Below are 22150 nucleotides of genomic sequence, written 5' to 3'. Positions count from 1 at the left end.
GCAGGACTCCAAAGGTGGGCTCCTCCCTAATCCCTTGCCAACTAGAGGCCACGCAGCTTCTGGCCCATCTCTGGGGACACTAGGTAACATCCAGACAGACACCCCCTCCTCCCAGCCAGTGGGTGGGACTCTTTCCCTCAAAGCCAGGGGCTCCTGGGAGCAACATGGAAGTTGCCTCAAGCAAAATATCACATCAGAGGGAGCCATTGGGACGCATCTGTGAGGCTGAGAAGCCTCATGACACATGCCGCAGGATGGAGCGCCCCCTCTCCCTGCTCCACCTCCGTGCAGAAGCATCAGCCCGGGCTGCCTCCAGATCAGAACTGTCCTCAAGATGAAGGGGAGGCGGCGTCTTACTCCATCATGGATCAGTTCGCTCAACAACTGTTAATGGAATACGCCCCTGGCCCCCGCAGGTCTCAGGCACTGAACTAGGTGCTGGGGACAGATACAAATGTTAAAAAAGCTCTCCACCTCGGCTCTGTTTTGGCCTCTCTCTCAGTAGTCAAGGTAACCTCTCCACAGATATTTTTAAAAAGCCCCAAGTCGCATCTCCTTCCTACTTCTCAGTTTTTATTGGTGTATCTTAAAAGGGCGCAATGAGGGGGAAGAAGGAGAGAGCTCTGCCAACTTTGGATCTCTGGGCAGCTTGGACCTCACACCCTCTTGCCAGTTATCCAGACACAGGCAGGTCTTCACTGAGCCAGAATTGTCAGTTGCAGCTCCGGGGTTGAAACTCAAACCAGTTTTATTGTGTCTGAGTGTGTTCCATGGCAATACCCACCGACACTCTATGGCAGCTTCCTCTGCCTCTGTGAAGAAATAAATAAACCAGGAGACAGACACACACACCCCACCACCTTCGAGAGGAAGAATGTAGGTCAGCATCTCTGCCACTACTCCATGTGAAGCGGCCTATGCTCCTGGCAGAAACCAGTAACCACAAGCCCAGCCCAGCCTCCTAAAAATCCCACCGCCTTCCCAGAGCTCTCAGCTTCAGCGAGAAAAGGACTTTCTTCCTGCTCTCAGTCTGCTCCCCGGCTGTCTGAATTACATTTAAGACTCCGCTGTCAAACATACATCAGCCTGTGCTCCCATAAGGGCAGCGGAAGCCAAGCAGGGACTCGAAGTCAGCTTCACGCATCGTTGACGGAACCAACCCTGTTCCAATTGCTGAAGTCTTAAGAGCAGCAATGACCTAGAAATTGACAGTGGGGGGAGAACCGAAGGGAAGAAAAACTAACCAGTACACAGAAAACCCGATTTCCTAATTCCAGGGGAAAGGGAGAGAGAGGAGGTAGATGGGGGAAGAAATTTGGCCTCTTTGAATCTGCAAATGCGACCTTGGCTCAGTGCCATAGAGGATACACAGCAGCCCCAATGCGAGTCAAGCCATGTTCCTGACTCCAGCCCTACAGTTAAGAGGAAGGCGCCAAGCCTCAAACACAGCGAGGTGGGCAGGTCGCTCCTCTTTGGGCAGGATCCTACTGTGGACACAGAACAGACAGCAGCTGCCCACAGTGTGGAAACAGACTGTAAAGCAGTCACGTCTCTTAAGGCTGCAGCATCCAATAAAGCGTAATTTAAATCAAGCCTCGCATCTGTTCTCAATCCCATTCAGTCTCTGCTTTCCATCAGCCTTCGGACAATCTCTGCAATTATGCTCATTAACCCTTATAGCCCCGGACACTTTCCAAGCTGCGAGGTATAGACCTGTGTTCTCCCCCCGCAAACTGACCGCAGAGGGAACAAATGCTCTAGTGAAGGAGAGTGTGAGACATTCAGACTCCTGTCTACAGACCACGCTCTGCTACACACACCAGCAGGTAGTGTTCATTTCAGAGGGCTCTCTCTGTGCCCTCCTTCTATCCTGTACCACCTGCCGCAGCCCAGATCACATTGCAAGGAGACAGTGGGCAGCATGAATGAAACAGTGGCCAACTGATCATTTGTACACATATCAAATTCTCAAACCCAAGCCATGTCAGGAAGGCAGGAGGCAGAACTCAAGGAGCAGCACAGACTTGGTCACTGGCTGTCAGACCATTCCTATCACACACGGTTTGCATTCCAAGCATATGCTTGAGTTATAAAAGTACAGCAGTCTCCCAGAGGAATCAAACTTCAGTTTTTTTTTCCCCTTCCCTCAACTACCCCAGTCCCACACCTGCACTCCTAAGGCAGTCAGTGTTATCATGGTGCCCTCTGGTGTCCCCATCACAAATTGCCATTTAATGCCACTGGAAGCCAAACCCAGAAAAGCGGGGACTTGAGTAACTATGTGGATTAATTTATCTAAAGAGACTGGGAAAATGAGGTTCCAATGACAATCCAAACCCAAACGAGGGCATCTTGAAACAAGTAAGTGGCTTCAGCTGAGGACCGTGGGACAGTTTGGGGAGGAATTTTCACATTGCCTTCTGAAAAGTTTGAGCTCTCTTGAAATGTGATAGCTGAAGAAAACAAAGACTGCAACTTGAAAATAAATATATTCACAATCTGTAGTCACATTCTCCTGACCACCCCCACAACCTTGGGAGTGCCCAGGAAATTCAACGAGTCTTTAAAATGTCGCAGTGCGGAAGTCTCTGCAACATAACACGAACACAGCACACTCCAAAAAAAAGATATCCTTTGATCAAAGTGTCCTCCAATCTCCACGTCAGCTGGCTTATTTGTCTGGAGTCTCCTTTTTCGTTCTGCTTCCTCTGATCCAAACGTTCTTGAAAATATACCAATGTTTGAGGAGACTAAGAAATCAATATATGAACTTTCTGCAGCACCCATCTGTATACCTGTAAGCATGTTGGTTAGGGGCACACTCAGGGTAGAGGCGATGAGTGTAATTAAAAAGGGTTTCCTTGGTAGTTTGTAATTCATAAATATAATAAAACTCAAAGATATAATTCTGTGCTAATAGTCACGAATCTATAGATTATTTTTTATCAGGTTTAAGTAAAAAAAAGGTCACTTGCTTTCAGACCTGAGTGTATAAAGTACTAAAATGAAGACTCCATCGGTCTCTAAATGCCAGCTGGATACTTTCGGGTGGGGTATTAGTAGAAAAGAATTTAAGGCAATCCAGTAGCTAAGATATTTCCAACTAAAGCTTTGTCTTTCAGAGCATGCTCTATTTCCGTCTCTTCAATCTTCAGAGACACCTGTAAGGAAGAGAAAAGGACTTTTTGTGGTGGAGAACTCACAAAAGCCAAGTTTTTATTACAGAAACCTTTACTATGTTAAACTTTTCTCACAAGAGTCAAGCAAGCTAAACACTTCTTTTCCAATAACATGGGGGGAAAAAATCTGATTCATTCTATAGCCATATCTTCACACACCTTAAATCCTACCTAACAAACAACAAAAAAGTGTTTATCTAATTGTGATCATTTTTAAATCTTTACTTTAGCAAAAATCTAAGCTCTTCAAAGCAGGACAATTAAAAGCAATGTCCCAAAGAAGCAGGTCGTTGTACCTTTGTGAAGCGGGTTTCCTTGTTTTTCTTTAATCCAAAAATGCCTCTGGCCTCCAAGAGACCGGAAAGTGACAAACACTCCGACTGGGCCACAGCTGCCACCTGCTGTTTGCGACAGACGTTACTGTAGGCTTCATGTAACTGGAAGGGAACAAGGGGAAACAAACGTCGTTTAACAGCCCTCTCTCTTCTAACTTTGTCATCTTTTAAAATAATGTAAATCTGGGTTTGCAAAAGAGTTATCTGAACATCCTAATGCTCTCCATTTTCAATAAAATCCTTGAAAATGCTTTCTGGAGGTACCGCCAAAAACCTACACTGTAATGCAAGGAGGGGGCTTTATTGTGTTTCATAGGGAGAGGCAGAAATAAAGGGGAGAAGATTAATGGTAAAGGCTCAACCATAGCCCAAGGGAAATAAAAGTCAGCTGCCTTTTACATGATACCAGTACTTATTCTCACCGTTAAAATCCATTTTTAATTCACATCAGCTGCAGCATCATAGGCCTTTAGGAAAATATCTGCTCTGCAAAGCAGATTCTCCTCTCCACCCCAGCTCCATCTGCTGAGATTCCTGACTAACCTTCCCCAGGGTGACCTCTTTGATTTTCAACCGCCTGGTCAAGAGCAGCAAAGAGCAGACCAAGATCTTCTGCTGGAGGGGAAAGGAATCTTGTGCTCCTTCTTGGCTCAATGTCATTCTGTTTCCATCAACTTCCGAGATGACTTGTGATATGTGAATAACACCAACCCGCTTGGGAACCAATGACTCAGAGGGTGATTTACCTATCAAGTAAATAAATCAGGATTAACTCGATTCGAGACAGATGATACTAAGTTTTAGTGGAAGGAGAGGTTCCAGTTCTGTAATGAGAAGTCAAAGGATGAGACACAGCACGATCCTCAGGAAGATGCCAAAATGTGACACGACTTGGAAAGTAAGGTTATCCTCTTTCTGGGCAGAACGGTGAGCTATTTCATCCTGTGTGATGCAATTTAATGTCAAAAAGATGAAATCTACCTCACGAAAGAATAAGGACTAGACAGAGAACTAATGTAAGGTTCCTGGTATCTCAAAGGCAAAGAAGGACAGAACCTTGAATCAAAGATGACTGGGCCTGGTCATTGATAAAGGCTGGAAAAATTACCTAATATTTCAAATCAAGTGAGTGGCTAAACGTGGACAGTCCTAAGTCCTCTTGATAGCCTCCCCAAATGACCTTCGAGGTTTGGTTCATTTGCCCAAGCCAATCTCCAGGAGAGCAACACTTGAGAAAATGTCATCGGATAGTTCAGCAGATAGCACCATCTCAGAAGCCGGAGGTTGGGAAACTGCCAAGGAGCCACAGAGGACTGTGGCCTCATTGTCTGGATGCAGGAATGGCAAGACAGAGAAGGATCTGCTCTGTAATAAACTTTGCCTCATGTTGCCTCATGTTACTTCCTGAGACCAAGTCAGTTGTCCCAGAAGAGTTTGCTTCGATTGTTGTTCAGCCGCTAACTCTTTGCAACCCCGTGGACTGAAGCACGCCAGGCTTCCCTGTCCTTCACTGCTTCAATTCCATGATCACAGACAGGATGCTACCGAGGACTAAGCGTACTGGAGAAACTGGAGTTCAGTGGTCAAGAAGCAGAATCTCACAACGCTGAGAAGAATTCAGGTCTAGTCTTACTCCCTATCCAATGGCTGAGTCTCTTCATAACAGTTCCAAGAAGAGGTCACCTACCCAGCTTGTGTCTGAGTCTCTTCAATACTGGGACACCCCCACTGTGTCAAAAGAAGACCAGTTAGTGCTCTTTGCTGGAAAGTGCCTTCTTTTTTTCTTTTTTTTTGGCTGCACCACAAGGCATGTGGGGTTTTAGTTCCCCAACCAAGGATCAAACCCACACCGCCTGTGCTGGAAGCGTGGAGTCTTAACCACTTCCCTGGAGCCACCAGGGAAGTCCAGGAAAGTATCTTCTTATATTTAAAGTCATTCTCCCTGTAGCCTTCTAAAGCCATTAAAGCTAACCACATCTACCAGAGGTTAAAAGACAGGAATTAGATTAGTTTAATAATTTATGACAAGAAGACACAAATTCTTTTAGTTCTGTGTGTGTGAGCGGTGCTCAGCGGGTCCACTGACAAGCCTAAATGTTCCTGGTAGGGGAAAAAAGGGAATGATGTGAAAAGTTGAAGAGAAACCAGCATCTAATCTGTGCACTGGCAAATATTACCTACTATCAGTCAAAGCACTGTTCAGCTACTTCTGAAATATTTTTATTAATCTTCTTTCAACAAGTTGATGATAAGGAAGAAACAATCAAATCAGACTGTTCTGTTTCTAAAGATTAACACGATATTAACCACAAGATATGCAGTTCATGGCCATTTTACATCCTCTATAGCTAAGAGGACAAGGCTGAGGGAAAGGAAAACTAATTTTGTCGTTTCTGTGAAAGCGTGCAGTTTACTGTAGCGATGCTATCTTTGTATCGCCACCCTCTGAGGCTTGTTGAAAGTCTAGCGATATCCCAAGCTGAACTAATTCTTTCCCTGTCTGACTCTTATTTCCTGGGCTTTGCTTTCACCTATATCAAGACCTAAAGTGCACTCGATACAAGTACCCAGAGAGACGCTGATCCAATCTTAGTGTCTAGTTTTCATTCCTAGGACTTGGAAAGAAAACCGACTCTGTCCCAACTATTCATGTAACACCCTGGAGAACCCATTTCCAGTAATGCGTGGATTACTGCACTGGCAGGCAAGACTGAAATAAAGTAGATGAAACTGATGAAAAACACAGACACCCATACACAAATGGATAACAGGATTTAACTATGCTCATCTCATTTTTCTATCTCTTTCAGAAAAGTAAAGCTTCTAATTATAAAGGAAGAGGGAACAGAGATAAACTACTCACATTCAGACAGTGGTTTGAGGATAGTCTGACTTTTGACATCTGACTCTACAACTTCAATAGCCCTCCTATAAAAAAAAAAAAAAAAGTATTTCTAGAGTTAATTTAGGCTGAGCCAAACCAAACACCACACCAAACCACCAAGCCCAAAAACAGGCACATTAACACAAAGCAACATGTTTTATAATTTTAAAACCCAAGAAAATTGGATTATGCCTCAACTCCAGGGGACCTAATTGCCTCGAAATAAATCATGGACCAGGGAATCCGAGAAACTTCAACACTACTCAATTTCCTCTTATAGAGGCCGAGTAAGTCATCATACATTGAGCCAATGATAATATTTTGGACAAGGAAAACATGTCATGGATAGAAGAGAGGACATGCAGTGTGGGTGACTGACTAAAGAGAGACAGCACCACCTATACACACCAGCCCTCAAAGAGGAGCCCGCAGTTATCTATACATAGGCTATGTGCAGGCTAAAACCACACCAGCCTACGTGACTCTTGCTCATAGCTGCAGTCTTTATCCAAGTAGTTTGCTGACTAGGAAGAACTTTCAAATCCAGGATCACATCATCTAGCAAGAGGAAGAGCTTACTCTCCCACTGCTCTCTCCAAAGTACTTTGCCCACAGGAAGCCACGAGCCAGACCTGGATCTTCTGCGTGGCAGTAGGGGGAGGTTGGACCAGCGGGCCAACACAGCAAGTGTCATTTTAATGGCCCCAGTGTCCTACTGGGAAAGAAGAAATTTCATCAGTCAGCACAGAGGCTTTCCCCAGCAGGAGGGGCCAGGGGATGGGAAGGGGGAGAGAGAGCGGTCTGGAACACAACTATGGGGGACCACCAGCTGGAGGAAGGGGTGCTCACAAAAGCAAAGGAAGGGGCAAAAGGAGTCTCAAGGCAAGGATGGTTCAGGTCCATAAATAAACCTGCTTGAGACCAGCTAATGGAAAAGTAAACTGGAGTCTTTTTTAATACAAATGTAATTAACCAATCTATAATCACCACAGGGAGTGCCAGCAACATCTCATTTGTTTCTCCCTCTGTAGGTAATGGACTGATAATGTTTCAGACATTAACACGGTGGAAATGCAGAGCTCCCCACTGAGAAACAAGTCCTCCTTTCTGAACGTAAAAAGTGGCAGAACGGAGCCTCTTAAGCCACATTCATTTGAGTTACACGAGACAATTAACAGCATTTCTCCTTTTTAATAAAAGCAGCCAACAGTGCCATAACTCACCTGCAAATATCAAGCGCTTTGCGAACATCTCCCGAAACAGCAGAGACTTTGCGGGCGCAGAACTGAATGGCAGCATTGTCTAGGACCTGGTCATTAGATGCCTTTGGACAAGACACAGAAGTTTACAGTTGAAAGTACACAGCTCCTCTTCTGCAATTTAGGTCTCAGACATGAGTACTTTCACACTTAATTCTAAACTTGATTGACCAAACTTTAGGGTCTAAGAGATGCCTTTTCTGCTTAGGAATGGGAATTTCATACATTGAAGCATTTTGTAGGAATGTGGTGGAGGTTCACAAAAGGGAAAAAAGCAACTGAAACTTAAATTAGCAAAACTACACTATACTAAAATCTACTTGGTCAAGAGAAAGTGTTTTCTTGGTCCTATTTTTAAAAAAAATTTTTTGGCCAGACCATGAGACATATGGGATCTTAGTTCCCCGACCAGGGATAGGAGCTGTGCCCCCCTGCATTGAAGTGCAAAGTCTTAGCCACTGGACCGCCAGGGAAGTCCCAGGTCCTATTTTTTTTTTTTTCTGTTTCTTTTCGGCTGTGCTGGGTCTTCACTGCTGCGTGGGCTTTTCTGTGGTTGTGGCAAGCAGCAGCTACGCTCTACTGTGGTGCACGGGCTTCTCCTGTTGTGAAGCCCAGACTCCAGTAGTTGCGGTTGCCAGGCTCAATTGCTCCAAGGCTTGTGGGATCCTCCCGGATCAGGGATGGAACCCGTGTCTCCTGCACTGGCAGGCAGATTCTTTACCACTGAGCCACCAGGGAAGCCCCCTCAGGTCCTATTTTAAGACTATTGTGTGTGTGTTCGTCGCTCAGTCATGTCCAACTGTTTGCAACCCCATAGACTGCAGCCTGCCAGGCTCCTCTGTCCATGAAATTCTCCAGGCAAGAATACTGGAGTGGGTTGCCATTTCCTGCTCCATGAGACTATTAGAGAAGCATTTGAGTGACTCCTCTCTTATGTTTATTCCAATACTGAAGCACCTAATAAATGGAGCCATGGGTGGAAATTCACACCAAATGTTCTCACTATGGCCCAAAGGAATGCCTTGTTTAGCCATGCAGTCAAAGCAAAATATTTTAGAACTATTGTTAGGCTTCCCTTTCACAGGTGATACAAGGAACAGACACCTGGGTACAGTGCTTGGCACTCACCTGATTCAGTCGATCCTGCAAGATGGTGGCTATCTGATTTTTGGTATAAGGTGGGAAGTTCAACAGCTGTGGCTTGCATTTTTCTCTAGCTTGAAGCCTCGGCAGAATTCTGTCTGTGAGATCCAGAGTATTAGCAATACCTGAGGAGGAGATATGTAACACTTATCATCAGTGGTCAAATCATCCTAAAAGGAAAAATAAATCTTCTGAAAGCTGAATAAAATTTCTAGTCATAATCCAGCATTCCAATTGTTGCTTCCCACTCATCCCCCACTCTCAATACTCATTAGGTAGGATGTACACAATCACTGAAGAATGCTTTTTTTTAAAGTGTTCTTTATTTCTTGGCTGTGCTGGGCCTTCGTCATGGCATGTGGGAAGAATGCTGTATTCAAATTAGGTTTACAATTCTGACTAGTAAGCAGGACCAGACACTCCCAAAATTGACTGTTGCTGAAATGCAGTATTATGTCATTTCTATTCAGAGTTAACAAAAATGATTTGATTAGTGAAAGTTAAAGTCGCTCAGTCGTGTGTCTGACTCTTTGCAACCCCATGGACTATATAGTCCATGAAATTCTCCAGGCCAGAACACTGGAGTAGGTAGCCATTCCCTTTTCCAGGGGATCTTCCCAACCCAGATCTCCTGCATTGCAGGCAGATTCTTTACCGGCTGAGCCACAAGGGAAGCCCTGATTTGATTAAGTTCCCTATTATTTTATAATAACTTTCCTTTAAAAAAAAATTCTTATTTTATTTATTTTTATTCTTTTTTGATTGAGCTGCACAGTATGTGGGATCTCAGTTCCCTGACCAACTCATGCCCCTACCGTGGAAGTGTGGAACCACTGGACCACCAGGGAAGTCCCTATAGTAACTTTCTTATTATGGTAAGAAAGCAGAAAGCTCGTGTAAGATAAAGTAATAGGTGATCATTTCCTAGCAGTCCGGTGGATAGGACTACTCGCTTTCATAGCTAAGGTTCAATCCCTGGTTTGGGGAACTAAGATCCCACAAGCTATGTGGCACAGTGAAACTTTTTTTCAAAAAAATTTGCTTTTACAAAACAAAACTGATAAGCCGAAGAGATTTAAAAAAGAAGTCTTTAGAACCACCATGTAACATGAACAACAGAGCACTAACCAATCAGCACCAACCGAGAATTGCTTAGCCACGGCCATTCAAAGAGTGTGTACAAGACATCCTGCCCTCTGCTGTCCAGCTGATCCATCTCGTCCAACACCAACACACTACAAAGAAGCAATGAGGATCCATGTTCACCTTCTTAAGTCTCCAATCTGTTTGATGTGGGCTGACTCTAGGTCACATTCCTACAGCTCAAACTAGTTTGAAGGTAGTCATCTACCCCATTTGGTAACATACAGCAATGAGCTTAAAAACATTTTCCCCCAATTTGAAATTAGAAGGTTTTTTTTTTTTTTTCTTCTTTTCTTCTTTCCCTTTAAGCTTATGTAACTACCTCTCAGAGAGAAAATATAGGAAATGTTCTTTCGAGGAGTAAACCGATAAATTCAAGAGACAAGACTGTGAGTTTGTGGGCAACAGATCTCGGAGACTTTCACAAAGCAACATGCAACAGAGCAATGCTTACATCATGGGGCCCTTCTCTGCAGTCATATGGTTTTCCAGTCTCCTCATCATGTCCTTCCCAGCTGGCCTGGATACTTCTTCCTGACAAATCTCCTGAGCAATGGCTGGGAATACAGCCTGGGCACTCCTCAAGGACATGCAATTCAGCACGATAGTTTTAAAGCCTTTTAGTTCCTTCTAGAAAAAATGCAAACAGGCAAATTAGTTTGGCCTCGGATAAACTTCTGATGGAACGTGAAGTGTCTTTGAGGGGTTAACAGCATAAGAAAATAAGCTCCATTTTCATTTGGAAAGATTTTGACAATGAAATTAAAAATGTCTTATTTGGGGGAAAACTGCAATCCCTGAAGTACTTCCACTTTTTCTTAACCCTTAATAACCAGATGTCATTTTAGTAAGAGCATCATAATTCAGACTCTCAATGTACCTTGAGGTCTTGTAGAATTCGGCTTAAGCAGGCAGTTTTTCCAGTTCCAGGAGCACCAGAAAGATAAAGACTTCCAGCTTTTTTCCCATAGATGTGCTCCCTTAGGAAATTCCTGATGACATCCATCTCCTTTTCCCTGGCAGGCAGCTGATCCGGGACAGCTGTAGTCAGGACCTGTTTCGCTTGCTGGTAGCAAGTGCCTGTGCCAGACATGAAAGGACAATTAGACACAACAGAGGGGACTGAGAAGACCCACCGGCTTTCACTTGGAATCATCAGCCTTGGTTACGAGGCTGCACTAACAGCTGCCGTGAAAGAACCAACCTTCTTGCTTGAACAGTCTCAGACATGCAGATTCTTTCTCCGGCGGACACCTCTGTTCAGAATTGGTTGTGATGTCCTGACCTTTTGGAACTGAGGGATGTATTTTGTTTTGGTGAACTCTGGTGTGTTCTCTTTTGCTAGGAGACTTAGTTGTCAGCTGACTGTCAAATACCAATCTGCGTCCCTTTGACGTCTGTGAGCGAGGGGGACCATTCTCTTTCTTGCCTTGCTTTGGTGGAGAACAGGGAGATAAACGGGGAGTGTTGCACAGGTTGTCGTCACCTGAAACATATTAAAATCAGAATGGGTCACTCATAGCAGTGGACAGTAAAGGACTTGGAAAGATCTCTGCATCCACCCCTCAAAAGGGGGATGAATTTCTACCAGGGTCAGAATCACCAAAATAAAATGCCTCTCAGACAGAAGCAAACATCGGCCACCAGATGGCACCACTGAGTCTTCCTAGTTGGTGGAGGTTTTAATGAGAGGAAATTCTAGGACTGCTCTAAAACAGGGCTTTCCAACCTTGGCATCATTGATATCTTGGACCAAATAATTTTTTACTGTGGGGGACTGTCCTGTGCACTGCATCACAGTGAGCAGCATCCACCGTCAGTGGCATCCCCTCAGTTATGACAACTAAAAATGTCTCCAGGTACTACCAGATCACCCTTCATTAAAAATAGATGCGCTAAAACAAGAAAGGGAAAAAAGAAAACAAAACTTAAAGAAACAAGAAAGGATTATCAACCACAAGAACTGTCACCTGTTTCTCATAATTTCACAACCACTGAGGCAAGTTTCAAAATACTATGTAACGAACAGTGACACTGACAGAATCAAGTTCAGTATTAAGAACTGAAGGTCGGCCCTATCGAGTAGTTCAGAAAGCGATTTCAAAAGCAGCTTAACTCTGAAGTTCAGTAAGCAACCATTCTGAAAATAACCAAAGGGAATAGAATTGTTTTACTTGTACTCAGAAAGCTGTTTCAAAGTCATCTTATTATTAAGAAAGAGGTTGAGAGCTACGGGTTAAAAAGTACTCAAACAATGGCTGTCTTACCCAGACGTTTTCTGGGGCTAAGAGGCAGAATTTCTGCACGAGGAGAACACAGGATAGCCTGGGCATTTGTCAATTCTAGTTTGGTGTCACTGGAGCTTTTAGCTTTGTCCACTGTCCGAGACGGTTTCTTTTTTGGAAAACTGATTGTAGCCTGTGACTGGGAGCGGGTTCGAGGCATGATGGCAGCACAGCTGGGTACAAAAAAAGGAACAGGACATCCAGTCAATATGTAAAAGTGAAGGAAAAATAATTAACATGGAACTTAAACCAAATGATCAACACTCATTTCATAATCAGATTATGTTGTGACAATATTTTAGCATTTAATTCGGCTTCATATCCAAATCTATGCAACAAGAAATACCTTGTCTACCTACTACACATAACAGGCTGCCATAAGTTTTTTAGGTATTTACTCAGCGTCTCTTGTAGCTCAGCTGGTAAAGAATCCACCTGCAATGAGGGAGACCTGCATTTGATCCCTGGGTTGGGAAGATCCCCTGAAGAAGGGAAAGGCTACCCACTCAGGTATTCTGGTCTGGAGAATTCCATGGACTGTATAGTCCATGGGGTCGCAAAAAGTCGGACACGACTGAGCGACTTTTACTTTTATTTAAGTTTTACAACCATTTTAGAGGTAGGTACTATTATCCTTTTCTTACTGATAAGTAAACTGAGAGGCAGTGAGGTCCAACATCATAGCAAAGTAAGATATAAGACCAGGTATTCTGGCTCCAGAACCCAAATTTTTAACCACTCAAGCCATGCAATAAGAAGATGATCTTAATTGGCGCCTACAGCACTTCTAATTCTCTAGCTCCAGGCCCGGAGTAGACCATTATCACCACCTTAGCGCAGCAGCCTCCCATACTTACAGGCTTCCCCAAGCCCTCAGTCCCTACTCCGCCCAACCTCGGCCCCACATAATCCCAGATGTTCGGGGAACATCGCCCTCCTATCGCACTCAGCACAACTGTCAGACCATTCCGAGGGTGCATTCCTCCCTACCCGACCCCGACCTCATCACCTTCTGGCGATCTGAGCTCTCCTCCCGCGGTCCTTGCCCCAGGCTCTCACAAACTCCGCCGTCCCCAAGGACCCGGGCCTCCTCTCCTTTCCACCATACAGGGCTGCGTCACCTCGGTGCCGGCTCTTCCTCACGTCTCCGGCAGACAACTTCAGGGACTGTCCACGACAAGCTGCTGGATAAAACCCCACACCGACAGCAGCAAAGCCCAGCCACGCTCGCGCCAAATCTGCACAGCCGCAGCTTTCCCGCCTCCCGCCAAAGCCCGGCCACGCTTCTGATTGGGTGTCGCCAGAGCGCCGCGCGCGCCTTGGAGGCAGCCCCCTCCTTCACAGCCAATCAAGCCGGAAGGTATACAACCAATAAGAGAGCCCCAGGTCTTAGCGCCACCGTGAGGCCACGCCCACAGATCCGTTTACATCCGGGGCCTCTCCAGAAAGACGCGCGGTTGCGCCGGGGCCGTGTGAGTCCGGCTGGCCCCGCCGCAAAGCCCGGCGGGAGATGTAGTCTTTGCAGCTCGCGACTGTATTCCCACTCCCTTTTTTGGTTCTCGATGCCCTTTCTCAGTGTTGCACGTACCCCTTTTCATTATCCTAATGGGCTAGACCCTGATGCTGGGAGGGATTGAGGGCAGGAGGAGAAGGGGACGACAGAGGATGAGATGGGTGGATGGCATCACCGACTTCATGGACATGAGTTTGAGTGAACTCCGGCAGTTGGTGATGGACAGAGAGGCCTGGCGTGCTGTGATTCATGGGGTCACAGAGTCGGCCACAACTGAGCGACTGAACTGAACTGAACTGAACTGAATGGGCTAGACTTTCAGAGAGATACTACATAATCAGTTAATCAGTTCAGTCGCTCAGTCGGGTCCGACTCTTTGCAACCCCCTGGACTGCTGCACTCCAGGCTTCCCTGTCCATCACCAGCTCCCAGAGTTTGCTCAAACTCATGTCCATTGAGTAGGTGATGCCATTCAACCATCTGATCCTCTGTCATCCCCTTCTCCTCCTGCCTTCAATCTTTCCCAGCATTAGGGTCTTTTCCAATGAATCTGTTCGCAACAGCTCCAAAGTATTGGAGCTTCAGCATCAATCCTTCCAGTGAATATTCAAGATTGATTTAAGATTGACAGGTTTGATCTAACTGCAGTCCAAAGGGATTCTCAAGAGTCTTCTCCAACACCACAGTTCAAAAGCATCAATTCTTCAGCACTCAGCTTTATGGGCCAACTCTCACATCCATACATGACTACTGGAAAAACCACAGCTTTGACTAGATAGACCTTTGTCGGCAAAGTAATGTCTCAATACCTACCATTATTTGGGCAATTCTGGGTGCCAGGTTTGATGCCAAGTGCTTTACTAATGCTCAACACTGCAAGGCACAAAGCAAATCAATCCGCTGAGGGTTAGAGGTCACAAAATTTTTGGTGGCCTTGAAGGGCCTAGGATCATTATTTGATACCAAAGTCAGTTTCTTTGTAAAGTTCTGCATAAATAACACTGCACTTCATCACATTAGCCCCCTTATTTGTGTTTCAAAGATGAGAAATAGGGCCAGGCCTTTGCTTTTATTTTGTTACAGATAAGAATATGATATTTTGTGTACCTTCCCATCACTAGTCCCATTGATCCACACAATGTGGGGAGTGGAGAGAATTATGGCCCCTTAATTTAAAAATATTTTTTAATGGCTAAACACAAGGGTTTCAGGACCAGAGAAGATCTCTATAGAAGAGGCAAGCTGAGCTTTTAATGAAAAAATATAAATTAGAGCAGTAATTTACAGGCCAGCTTCCAAAGCTAATAACCCAGTTAAGCCTCAGGCGCCATTAAAAACCAGAACCCAATTCTAGGTGATGGTAAGCATTTATCTCTCATCCTTCTATATCAAATGAAATAGAGCAATAAAACCAGGTAATAGGAAAACAACAATATTACAATCAAGTTAGTTGTAGTTGATTCATATAGGGTATAAAAGCTAATACTTATGTGTACGCCAGGCTTTGAGCTCTGGTATTTTACCTATATCACCCTATTAATTCTCACAGGAACCCCATGAAGTTGGAATTATCTCCATTTCACTAATATGGAGACAGAAATAGAGAGGTTGGAGATGTGCCCAAGATCACACAACTAGTGAGTGGAAGAATTGGAATTTGAACCCAGGAAGTCTGAAAGGAGATCAAACTCCTAACCAGTAAAAACATCCAAGGAGTAATAGAAAAGTCAAAGTTTCTCAGTCATGGCCAACTCTTTGAGACCTCATGGACTATACAGTCCATAGAATTCTCCAGCCCAGAATACTGGAGTGGGTAGACGTTCTCTTCTCCAGGGACTCTTCCCCACCAAGGAATCGAACTCAGGTCTCCCACATTGCGGGCGGATTCTTTAGCAGCTGAGCCACCAGGGAAGCCCAATAGACAGATGCAGGTTCTATAGCAGAGAGAGGGCAAGGGAACACATTTGAGGAAGGCTTTCTAGGAGATGAAAACTGTAAGAATGAAGGGCATAGGCTGCCACAAATGGAGAAAGTGTTACCATAGAATTGAGGCTTTTTTACCAGCTGGTATTTCTGATCTCTTAATAGGGCAATAGAACCTAGGAAGCAACTTCCACTGTTGCTATTTATTTCTATAACCTGGGCACCTAAAAATTGTCCTTCATAACCAATGGTAACAAGTGCCCAGCGAGCTTTTAAGGGATGGTGGTGAACAACCTACCTATCTTAATTACAGAGGGAGCAGAAGCAGCCATGAGTACTTAATGTGCATACTGGAGCCTATGGAAGCATCCACCAAGAAATACAGCACTGGTCCAAGAAAAGCCTACAAGAGTCAGGGACTATGGGGAAGCAGGCAGAGAACTGCAGAATGTCCAGATTGAAAGATCTCTGAAAGGGTACCTACTTGAAGCTTTCCCTTTCCAGTACTCCAGTAGTTATGAGATACCATCATAATGTTTCTTGCTTCTGTGCCTCGTCTGGAATACTGCTCACCATCCTTCCCTGGCTAATTACCATGAAGACTTTTAGTATCCCTCATAGGTTTCTCCTGGTGGCTGTCCTGCTCTCCTGCTAGACTGTGAGCTCCTTGGAGGCAAAGACCATGTCCTATTCATCTTCATACTGTCACTGTCTGACACAGAGCTAAAATATGCAATCAGTGCTTGCTGAATGAATGGAAAAGACATTCCTGCCAAGCGGCTATCCATCTTTTGCATGAACATTTTTTTGTGGTCAGACAGTACACAGTCCTTTAAATCTCACACCCCCCTAAACCTAGGAGTGGAGAATGAATTATGTGTAAAATGATCCAGACTGGGCTCCGGCGATGTCAGAGACAAAGCATCTCTCCATCGTTATCCTCCAGGGTGATGAGGATCCTGAGGTTGACATTTTAGTCCTTTTAACTCTGTCTGCAGAGTAATAGGGAGTCAGAAGCAGGCAGCCTCCTTACAGTAACCTGCAGTTTGTGGCTGGGCTGGGTCAGGAAACACTGAAGCGACACTTTCGCCATAGCAGCTATGCCTCGGTAATAATTAAAGTGGGACAGACTAGCGTCCTTATCACCTGCTAATCCACACACAGTATCATGGGGGAAGGAATGAAATCACACAGGAAGAACCTGTCTGGCATCCTTTTGTGAGTCTGTGCACATGTCTTTGTGTGCACTGGTGGGTGTGACTAGCAATACCATCCCAAAAGGACAGAGAAAGCTGATAGGAAGTTAGGAAGTTAAGGGTCATTTAGGCAACCTCCATTTGAGAGCTATTCAAAGGCACAGGAGGAACAATTACATCAATAAATAGGTAGTTTATTAATCATATTAATAACAATGATGAATCAAAGAATCAAGAATTCGGCCTATCTGGCAAATATGGATGAAAATGAAAGGAGGCCCCTTTTCCCCCCTCACTCCCTCCCCCCATAGGTTTTTATATCAAAACTGCGAGTGACTCATCCACACACCCGTTATGAATCAGTCCAGGAAATAATTCCAAGACCTCTGCTAGTGATGAAAGTACAGGTTAAGCTCATTAAATCTATGGTGATTATGTCAGCTGACCACAGTAAGCCGAGACTGTCTGGTTCAATTTCGACACCTGAAGTCAAAGTTCAAGGAAGTCAGCTAAGATTTCAACTTGAAAAGGAGTGAAGGAGAAACGCCAACATCCACATAAAAAACCGACGCACACAGTCTGTGTTCTGTCCTCACCTTTTCTTCACACCTCACTGTGAGAATCTACCATTCGTACAGGCGGAAGAACCATCAGGGATAGAGACAAGGCCTGGGGGATCTCCTTGGGCTCCCTGAAACCATGGGCCAAGGGGAGTTAGGTGGCAAATACAAATAATGACCAACTCTCAGAATCACCCGGTAAGCTTGGTGAAATAGAACTGTGAGTTTCCAAACACAGCAGGAGGGGAGGAGAGAAAATTCTCAGGAAGCTGCAGATGCTTATGTCCAAGTGAGTGTTTCTACTGCTCAAGGGGACCTGGAGTCAAACCACGACACCCCCAAAGCAGCAGACTTCTTCCCACTCTCTGCCACCACTTGTGGCAGTAAGTATCCCAGACAAGAGTACACAGTTTGCAGGTTTTTTGTGTTTGTTTTTAAGCAAGGTTTAATTAAACTGCACGGCATCCAGAAGAAAGAAATGTACCAAAGAATCCAACCTGAGACCAGATTACACATTTGCGGGGGGAGTGGAATCAATGCTAAGTGGGGGGAGGGAGTACTGTAATCAGAAACGCCGCCAAAATAAATCATACAATAAATTATTTTTTAAAAAGAGAGAAACTGATCAACATGCCAAGATGGACACGCACATACATACACACACTCTTCACACACGTCACTCTAGTCTTGTATTCAGTGTTGATGAGGGCTCCCGTGCTGGTTGCCATGGGAAAAGACAAAGGTTAGACACGAGAAGAGAAGGCTCAGCCCCTCTGCCACCAGTGGAATGAGGTTCAAGACAGTTAAGAGAGGAAACCCACTCACTTGTCAGAAACAAGAGTAGAAAGAAGGAAACAGCAGTTTATCAAGGAAAATTTAATTGCTTCAAAGAGGGACAGAGGAAGAAAGCACAGAAATCTAACACAAGTAAAGGCACAATGAATGTGGAGTTGAATGGAACCAAACCCTTCCTTCGGTTAGTTATCCTTTATTTTGTTTTTGTAAGTGTTTTGAAGGTGGTTGTCGTTTTGCTTTATTCTGCTGTTAAGAGATGAGTCCTGAAGGCAGAGTCGTAATGCCTCCCATTCCCTAAGTTAGGGTGGCGCCCAGAGAACCACCATGACCACGTGGAGCTGGGGACTGAGATTCAACAGGGAAAGAAAGCCTACAACTGGAATGTCAGGAATCTGATCTGTAGTTCATTGTAGGTTGGGTTTCCAGAAGAACAGACAGCTCAGTGTAGTGCCATCAAAGGGCCTCAGCCGCCCTTTACTCCACCCCCAGAGCTTTGCAGAAGGGAAGGACCCTGGAGTCACACTCCTCCCCCACTCCCATAAGCATGCAGCCTACAGATTATTTCAAGTGATCAGGAGAATTAAAACACACCCCAACCCTGAGTTGCTCTGTAGCAAGTCTATTTACAATTTTCTCTCACCTCTCCCTGGAGGTGAGTCTGGGTTTCAAGCTGGGAAGCTGTGGGGTGAGGGGATGCCCCCAGTGCAGTGGCCAGTCTCCTCGCCTCCACCAGCTGAGAGAGCTGGTATACTTTCTGGAGGCCGGAGCCTCCCATCTGTTGGTGGGAAAACCTGAAGTGCTCTCGCTCAGCAGGCCCAGGCGGTGAAACTACTGGGGGCGCTGTGGCTGGAGGAAAGCCCCACCAGAGAGAAAACCTGGAATATTAAAGTGCTGTGATCCAGGTCTGGGGACCAGAGATGAGGGACACGGGGACATCGAGCTCATTGAAAAACCTGGAGGCCACTGGCCTGTTTCCCAGAAAGGGCGGTAAGAAACAACTATTAAGTTTTTCCCACTTGAGAAAAACAGCATAAAACCAAACCCACATGAGGGCTTTTAGCACAGCTTTCTGATGCTTAGCTGGGCAATGTCTCTTCCTTCCAGGAAGGAATAAGGGAGTTAATGGGACTGGGCAACAGCCTCAACATGAGACCACCCAATCTTCCACTGAAGAGACGACATTCCCACAAGCAGATAAAAAGAGCAGTTTAAAAGGTGAGAAGTTTTAGTGCTCTTATAGCCAGCCCACCTCAAACCTATATTACAAGCTTTTTACAGCGTACAAAATAGATCAGTAACTATGAGGCTCACATTCCCATTCTTCAATAGTAAATATACATGATAATAAATCTGTTATTAACAAAGGAACCAAATAAGGTATAAGGCAAAGACATTTAAATAGGTACTGTGTCATCAACATGCTCTGCGGAAGAAAATCCAGCTGACTAGATCTAGTCCCAGGCCTTTTCCCATGAGGCCAAGAAACTGAAAGTACAATCCATACCCACATGACACAGTCCAAATTCTGGGGAATATGGGGGGCAGCAGGGCACAGGGGAGGACGAAGAAGCCCCAATGAAAACCTGGGGTTTGGCTTTTACGTGTAACGCTTATTTCAATGCTCTGTGTTTGAATAGCGGGGGTAGTGGGGGAAGGTAACACTTTGATAACATTATACAAAAGGCATCAACTCCCATTTCAAAAACAAATGGGAAGACTTCACAGTCCGAGTGCAGTAACCGGTCAGTGTCTACCCTGGAACTCTGCTGCAGTGTCAAGTCTTGCACTTTCTCCTTTGCCCTCCACTAGCATCCCCTCTCTCAGCTCCCCTGGCTTCAGGATGCCAGGGATACTGCTGAGAGGTAACTGCTAACAGATGTGAAAATAAGAATTATAAATAAAAGAACGATTAGAAAAAGTGTGTTGCGGTTTGCCTCAACAGTCAGTATGGTCCAGGGGATGGCAAAGGATAGCAGACCCCAGACAAGTAACCCAAGTTACAAGCTCTCTCATCTAGCAGTGGGAAGACCTGGGTTTCACTGGGCACCATGAAAAGACCCTTAGTTTGTGATTCAATAGATTGGAAAGTCCCTAGGACAGTTTAAGCCTGTGACGTACCTGGTGAAAAGTCTTCGTGGACTTTTCCCCATTCGTTCCAAACAATAGCATGGTTCCTCTGCTCTCACTCTAAGCTCTGAGCAGCCTCTGCACTCAAGAGCTTAAGCAAACCACACCAGCTGGATGTGGAGCTCCATTCTGCTGTCGGAGAAGGGCAAGTCCCTGTACCATGATCCAAGCTCAGGTCCTACCTAGATTGGGAACCTCCATTTTCTCTGGGCTCTTCAACTAGGACTTGGAAGATGAAACAACACTGCTGGCTGCCATAGAAGATCAACTGGATCGAAGCACACCTCACCAAAGTCATGGTGCTTCTTGGCACAGAGGAATCTTTGACTCCCCCAGAAGCTTCCTCGCCTGTCTCTACTCAGAAATGTTAACCTATGCAGGCTTGCGGCTAAATGGGGAAGGGAATGGGAAGAGCCTGCTCAGTCAGCTGGGCTATGAATTTCAGAGCCGGTGGGCCTTAGTTCAAAGTCTTCACAGCCCAGAGAGCTGGACCTTTCCACAAGGTGCTTCACCCTTCCCTCCTTTTTCATCCTGGGGGCTGCAGTTTCTGAACAGGACTGAAAGGGCCAGGGGCTTCTGGAGCCAGGCAGTAAAAGACTGAGGCAGCCTCAAGGTCAAGGTTAAGGCCAAGGCCAAGGTCCTATTTTCCTATCTCTCACTAGAGGTTTTAGGGATTTGAGAATCCATAATGAATGAATGAAAGGGACTTTTCTCTTGAGGGGATAAGGTGGTGAGAGAACGACAACATCCCTCAGCCTCAGCACCTGCGGAAGTGGAGCAGGGAGTCCCAGAGTGCTCCCACCATGGCCCCTGGTCCCTGTGCTGCAGAGGAACTGACTAGCTCTGAAAGGATGCCCAGTTTATTTCACCTTCTCTTTTCACTGATGTTTAGTTCAACTGGTTAGTATTTAGTGTTTATATCCAGCCTATTTCTGGGTGTGGGGTGGGGTTACAGCAAAACCAAAATACCCCTAAAAATAGAGCAGATCCATTTCCTTGCCTATGCTCCAAATGTGACCTTTAAAACAGATCATTTCTCTGCAAACTCCTTTCCTGTTTCACTAAAAATGCCCACTCCTGGAAGCCCTGGCCATACCAGCTTCCTAAAATGAAGAAATATAATGTAGCCATCAAGTTCCTCTCTCCCCACCCCACTACAGTGGGTAGGACAAAGTGGGAGGACCATTCCCACCCTACCCCGACAATGAGTTCATTCATCACAACAAGGCACCTTTCCCCAGAGGAAAGCAGGAGACATGGAAGCTGCTTCCTCATCTGGCCAGCAGGGCTTGCTAGAGGGATGGATGCAGGGTTTGAGGCCCTACTGTCAATATAGACAGTCCGTCACCAAGTCCAGAGATGAGATGCATACACAGATGGAGGTGAGTTGGGAGGACGCTTGGAGTCTAGAGGTTGGTTGCACTGGAGAAACACATCAGGAGCTGTCATGCAGATTTCAGGGGAATGGAAGGGACCATCTGAGAAGAGGAGAGGGTCCATCCTTTTCCTGAGGAGCAGGACCAAGCCAGGCTTCACCTGAGAATGGGGGGCTGAGGTGGGGCTCCACGGGCAGCTGAAAAAAAATAAATAAAAACCACATACATAAGGTCACTCACCAGACCCAGAATCACCCAAACATTCCTAAAACAAGAGACAGACAGGCTCTTTGAGCTATCCTTTAAAACCTGGGATGAGGTTTTGTCTTTTTAAGAAAATGCAGACAAGAAGAAGCAAATGTTAACCTAAGAAAAACACACATCAATTCTATAGCCTGCATAATTATGGAGGAACTTTCTTGATTCTCTTCT

At 45.3% G+C, this 22150-nt stretch overlaps 2 protein-coding genes across 10 annotated transcripts in view; both read right to left on the bottom strand.

Moving 5' to 3' along the window:
- Window positions 1-2274: 2274 nt before the first annotated feature.
- CDC6 (cell division cycle 6) lies at window positions 2275-13672 on the bottom strand. Of its 2 annotated transcripts, none has more exons than XM_027518495.1 (12): window positions 13238-13672; window positions 12211-12401; window positions 11148-11429; window positions 10824-11023; window positions 10398-10570; window positions 9929-10035; window positions 8786-8925; window positions 7622-7722; window positions 6378-6442; window positions 4058-4260; window positions 3476-3616; window positions 2275-3161 (listed from the first exon to the last, which is right to left on the bottom strand). In XM_027518495.1, the coding sequence occupies exons 2-12, from the start codon at window positions 12386-12388 to the stop codon at window positions 3072-3074; spliced, it is 1680 nt and encodes a 559-aa protein (XP_027374296.1). In that variant the 5' UTR covers window positions 12389-12401; window positions 13238-13672; the 3' UTR covers window positions 2275-3071. The 2 variants fall into 2 exon arrangements, with proteins under 2 accessions (XP_027374296.1, XP_027374295.1); XM_027518494.1 differs by having other exon boundaries at window positions 10398-10573; window positions 13238-13660.
- Window positions 13673-17033: 3361 nt separating this feature from the next.
- Window positions 17034-22150, bottom strand: part of WIPF2 (WAS/WASL interacting protein family member 2) — a 40883-nt gene continuing 35766 nt past the window's right edge. For all 8 annotated transcript variants that reach the window (XM_027516642.1, XM_027516643.1, XM_027516645.1 and 5 more), the window contains one exon: window positions 17034-21915. In XM_027516642.1, the coding sequence (XP_027372443.1) occupies window positions 21875-21915 (41 nt within the window). In that variant the 3' untranslated portion in view covers window positions 17034-21874. The remainder of the gene's footprint in view (window positions 21916-22150) is intronic.

Source organism: Bos indicus x Bos taurus, chromosome 19, assembly GCF_003369695.1.
Source record: "Bos indicus x Bos taurus breed Angus x Brahman F1 hybrid chromosome 19, Bos_hybrid_MaternalHap_v2.0, whole genome shotgun sequence".
In the NCBI taxonomy this organism is placed as follows: Eukaryota; Metazoa; Chordata; class Mammalia; order Artiodactyla; family Bovidae; genus Bos; species Bos indicus x Bos taurus.
This window is presented reverse-complemented; position numbering and strand designations above follow the sequence as displayed.